Source organism: Octopus bimaculoides, chromosome 10 (genome assembly GCF_046866305.1).
Source record: "Octopus bimaculoides isolate indiv1 chromosome 10, ASM4686630v1, whole genome shotgun sequence".
Lineage (NCBI taxonomy): Eukaryota > Metazoa > Mollusca > Cephalopoda > Octopoda > Octopodidae > Octopus > Octopus bimaculoides.
In genome coordinates, this window is record NC_142937.1 from 48,121,406 (window position 1) to 48,125,183 (window position 3,778).

The 3,778-nt window shown below is 37.2% G+C and overlaps 1 protein-coding gene across 1 annotated transcript; it reads left to right on the plus strand.

Annotated features, from left to right (window-relative positions):
• Positions 1–1,320: 1,320 nt before the first annotated feature.
• LOC149133700 (uncharacterized) lies at positions 1,321–2,258 on the plus strand. The gene is made up of 3 exons (XM_089358228.1): positions 1,321–1,443; positions 1,532–1,699; positions 1,824–2,258. The coding sequence occupies exons 1-3, from the start codon at positions 1,321–1,323 to the stop codon at positions 2,256–2,258; spliced, it is 726 nt and encodes a 241-aa protein (XP_089214354.1).
• The last annotated feature ends 1,520 nt before the right edge of the window (positions 2,259–3,778 follow it).

Consider the following 3,778-nt stretch of genomic DNA (forward strand, 5'->3'; position numbering starts at 1 on the left):
AAAAGAAAATTGCAAAAAAGAAAGTGGTACTGCTTTTGCTCTGAAAACCTCCTTGGTTGATAAGTTAGAGGAACTGCCATACAGTGCAAACGATAGAATGATATTGCTGAGGCTACCTTTAAAAAAAGGTCGGTATGTACCCAGTATGAATGCAAGTGATAATGAAAAGCTCTCCTTTTATGATGTATTGAACGAAAATATCCGCAAAATTTCAATCGAGGATAAGATTATCATATTGGGTGACTTTAATGCTAGAGTTGGTAAAGATCATGAGACATGGGGTGTGATTAGAAAACAGAGTGGGAAATTGTAACAGCAATGGCTTACTTTTGTTACAGATGTGTTCTGAGCTGAATCTATTAATTATGAGCACTGCTTTTCAGCAAAAAGATAAGTACAAAACTACATGGATGCACCCTGGTTCAAAACGATGGCACCTAATAGACTACAAGATAACTAGAAAGCGAGATAAGAGAGATTTCTGTATAGTGCGAGTCATGCGGAAACAGAATGTTGGACAGATCATCGCTTGGTTCGTAGGAAGATCAAGTTTGTAGTGAAGCCATAAAGTAGACAAAGTGGCTCTGGCATCCCTAAATGTTTGAATGTGAATCTCCTTAAGGATAAAGCAGTCAGAGTAGAATTTCAGCAGAAAATCGAAAATTTGGATTGGACAGATGAGTGGATAGACTTCAGAGGACAACTATACAATTTAAATAAAGGAGTTTTAGGAGTAAAGAAGAAACATCAAGATTGGTTTGATGAAAGTGATGGAAATATTCCACATTTGTTGGAAGGAACACGAAAGGCATTGCATTCATTACTAGCAACTGAATCTGACCAAAATAGAACTTTTTTCAAAGAGATAAAAGCAGATGTGCAAAGAAAGATTCGAAGCATGCAAGACACTTGGTGGCAGAAGAAAGCAGAAGAGATAGAGGCTGCTTCCAATGTTATGAACACTAAGTTATTATATACTCTCCTTCATGAGGTGTATAGCCCATCCTACTTTGGCTCATGTGAAGAATAGGAATGGTGTTTTATTGAAGGAGGCCAAAGACATCTTAAAACGATGGGAGGAACATTTCAATGAAATTTTGAATCGACTATCAGTTGTTGATGAAAAGAGTTTTGATATGATTCCACAGAATGCGCCCATTGAGTGATTAGATGACACCCCATCAGTGGAGGAAACAATAAAAGCAGTCTGAATGTAGACCTGTTTAACTTTGCGGGGTACTACTTGCTAGAAATGCTGACAGCAGTAATACAGAAGATATGTAAAAATGAAGTTATGCCAAAAACTGGAAGGATGCGGTCATGGAAGTTGTGTTCAAGGGTAACGTACAAAAAGATGAATGCAATAATTTTCGTGGTAATTACCTGATTGACACAGCCGGCAAAGTTCTATCACGAATAATGCTGGACCGGCTGCAGATATATGTGGGTGGCTAATGAGATTCTTCCTGAACCATAGAGTGGATTCAGAAATGGTAGGGGTACTGTTGACATAATCTTTTCTGCACGGCAGTTACAGGAAAAGTGTGTGGAACAGCAAATAGGACTTTATCAGGTATTCATTGATCTTACTAAGGCTTTTGAATCTGTCAATCGAACTGCCTTGTGGGAGATCTTGAAGAGACTTACATGCCCGGTAAAGTTTTTCACTATTCTGAAGCAGTTTCATGATGGCATGGAAGTAAGTATCAACATTGGCGAAAAGCTCTCGGAGCCTATCACAGTCATGAATGGGGTAAAACAAGGTGACATACTAGCACCCACTCTCTTCACCCTCTATTTTACTATAGTTTTTTTCTAATTAGCTTTCAAAGGCTCTTATGAAGGTATATATATCAGATATCGTACAACAGGAAAAATCTTTAACATCCACTCTTATTAGTGACCTCCTTTATGCAGATGACTGTGATACTGTCACTCATACTGAGGAGGAGATGCAAAATCTTATGAATGCAATTTCAATGGCTTATGAGGCACTTGGCTTAACCGTAAATCTAATCAAAATTGTCGTCATGTTTCAGCCAGCACCAGGAATACCATACATAGAACCTGGTATTTTCGTGTATGGAAGAAAACTTGCTGTGGCTTCTAAATTTGTTAACTTTGGAAGCACACTAAACATGTCAGCGAATCTTGATGATGAAGTGTCACTACGCATTCAGAAAACCAGTTTTGCTTTTGGCAAACTGGAAGACCGCCTGTGGTCTAGACATGGTATTTCCACTGCAACAAAGATTTAAGTATACAATACATGTATCTTAACCTCTTTATTATATGCTTGCGAAACTTGGACTGTATATCGTAAGCACTTAAAACTTATGGAACGTTTTCATCAACAATGTCTCAGAAGGATTTTGAGGATCAGCTGGAAAATGTTTGTGAGTGACGATGAGGTACTTGAAAGAGGGAAATGCTTCACTATTGAAACTTTGCTATTGCAGTATAGATTGAGATAGAGTGGATACTTAGTCAGAACGACAGACAACAGAATGCCCAAACAACTTTTTTACAGAGAATTGGTGACAGGTAAGTGTCCATCCCACAAACCAAAGATGAGGTACAAAGAATGTCTGAAGTTGGGATTGAATGAGATAAATGTTCCAATTGACAACTGGGAAGATTTAGCACATTACCGAGAAAAATGGAAAAAATGTTGTGTATGAAGGCAAAAATGAATTTGAAAGGAAGAGAATGGAGCGTGCAAAGATCAAAAGAAAGATGAGAAAAAATGACAGGAATGATGCTATAACAAGCATTAATGAACGTGATGATCTTACATGTGATGAATGTGGAAAGATTTGTCTTAGTAAAGCTGGGCTAAAGAGCCACATGAAATCACACATTCCACAACCGCACATTGATTACAGATCGACAGATGATTTCGAATGCATACTGTCATAAAGTATGCAGATCGAAAAGTGGCTTGAAAAGGCATAGTAAAGTTCATGGAGCTGTAAACTATACAATCACCAAGTTTTCTTGCACTAATTGTCAAAAAGCATGCAAGTCTTTGGCAGGCTTCAAGAGCCATATTCGTACAGCTCATCGATGATATTCAAGGGTATAAAGAAATCAGGCAATGGCTCTACTCGAAATCGATTTGGCAACCATCATGTGTGTGTATGCGTGTGTGTGTGTGTGAGCGCGCGCTCAAGCCTCTGTGTGTTTATATAATATGCTATATATGAATTCTTTAAAAAGAGGTTAGCAAGCTACGTAAATATTTTGTCAGTATTCCAATATATGTTTAAAAGGTAAAGGAAGAGCAATTCTCATAAACTTGGGAGAAGTTTTTATCAAAAATCTGTAAAAGACCAAAGTAAGAAACGCTTTCTACGGCCAAATGCCCTTCCTTACACCATATCACAGACTGTAACGGGTACTTTTACTTGTGGTACCTTCACTAGAGAAGCTCTTTTTCCTTTCTCGACAAGATTGGATAGATCTTTTAGCCTATGTTGATCTATTTGTCAATGTAGTCTATAAATTTACAGTAACTACTCCAACTAATAATTTCATTTATGTTGGTTGCACAATCAACCTTAAACAACGATTATATAATCATTTTTCTTCATTTAGACTTAAACATAAAGCCAATAGCACATCATTATCTAATAAAATTTGAGAATTGAAGGAAAATGGTATCGATTTTAATCTTAAATGGGAAATCGTCAGGCGAGCACAACCTTATAGAAATAGTAGATATGGCTGTGGATTGTGCTCTATGGAAATTTACGAAATTTTTAAACTTAAAGATAAT

What these genes read in the sequence shown, in the direction of transcription:
- LOC149133700 (XM_089358228.1), top strand. Translation starts at nt 1,321, where the DNA reads ATGGAAGTTGTGTTCAAGGGTAACGTACAAAAAGATGAATGCAATAAT. An exon ending in TGGACCGGCTGCAGATATAT is followed by an intron (nt 1,444 to 1,531) that starts GTGGGTGGCTAA and finishes TCTGCACGGCAG; the next exon opens with TTACAGGAAAAGTGTGTGGA. An exon ending in AGTTTCATGATGGCATGGAA is followed by an intron (nt 1,700 to 1,823) that starts GTAAGTATCAAC and finishes TTTTCTAATTAG; the next exon opens with CTTTCAAAGGCTCTTATGAA.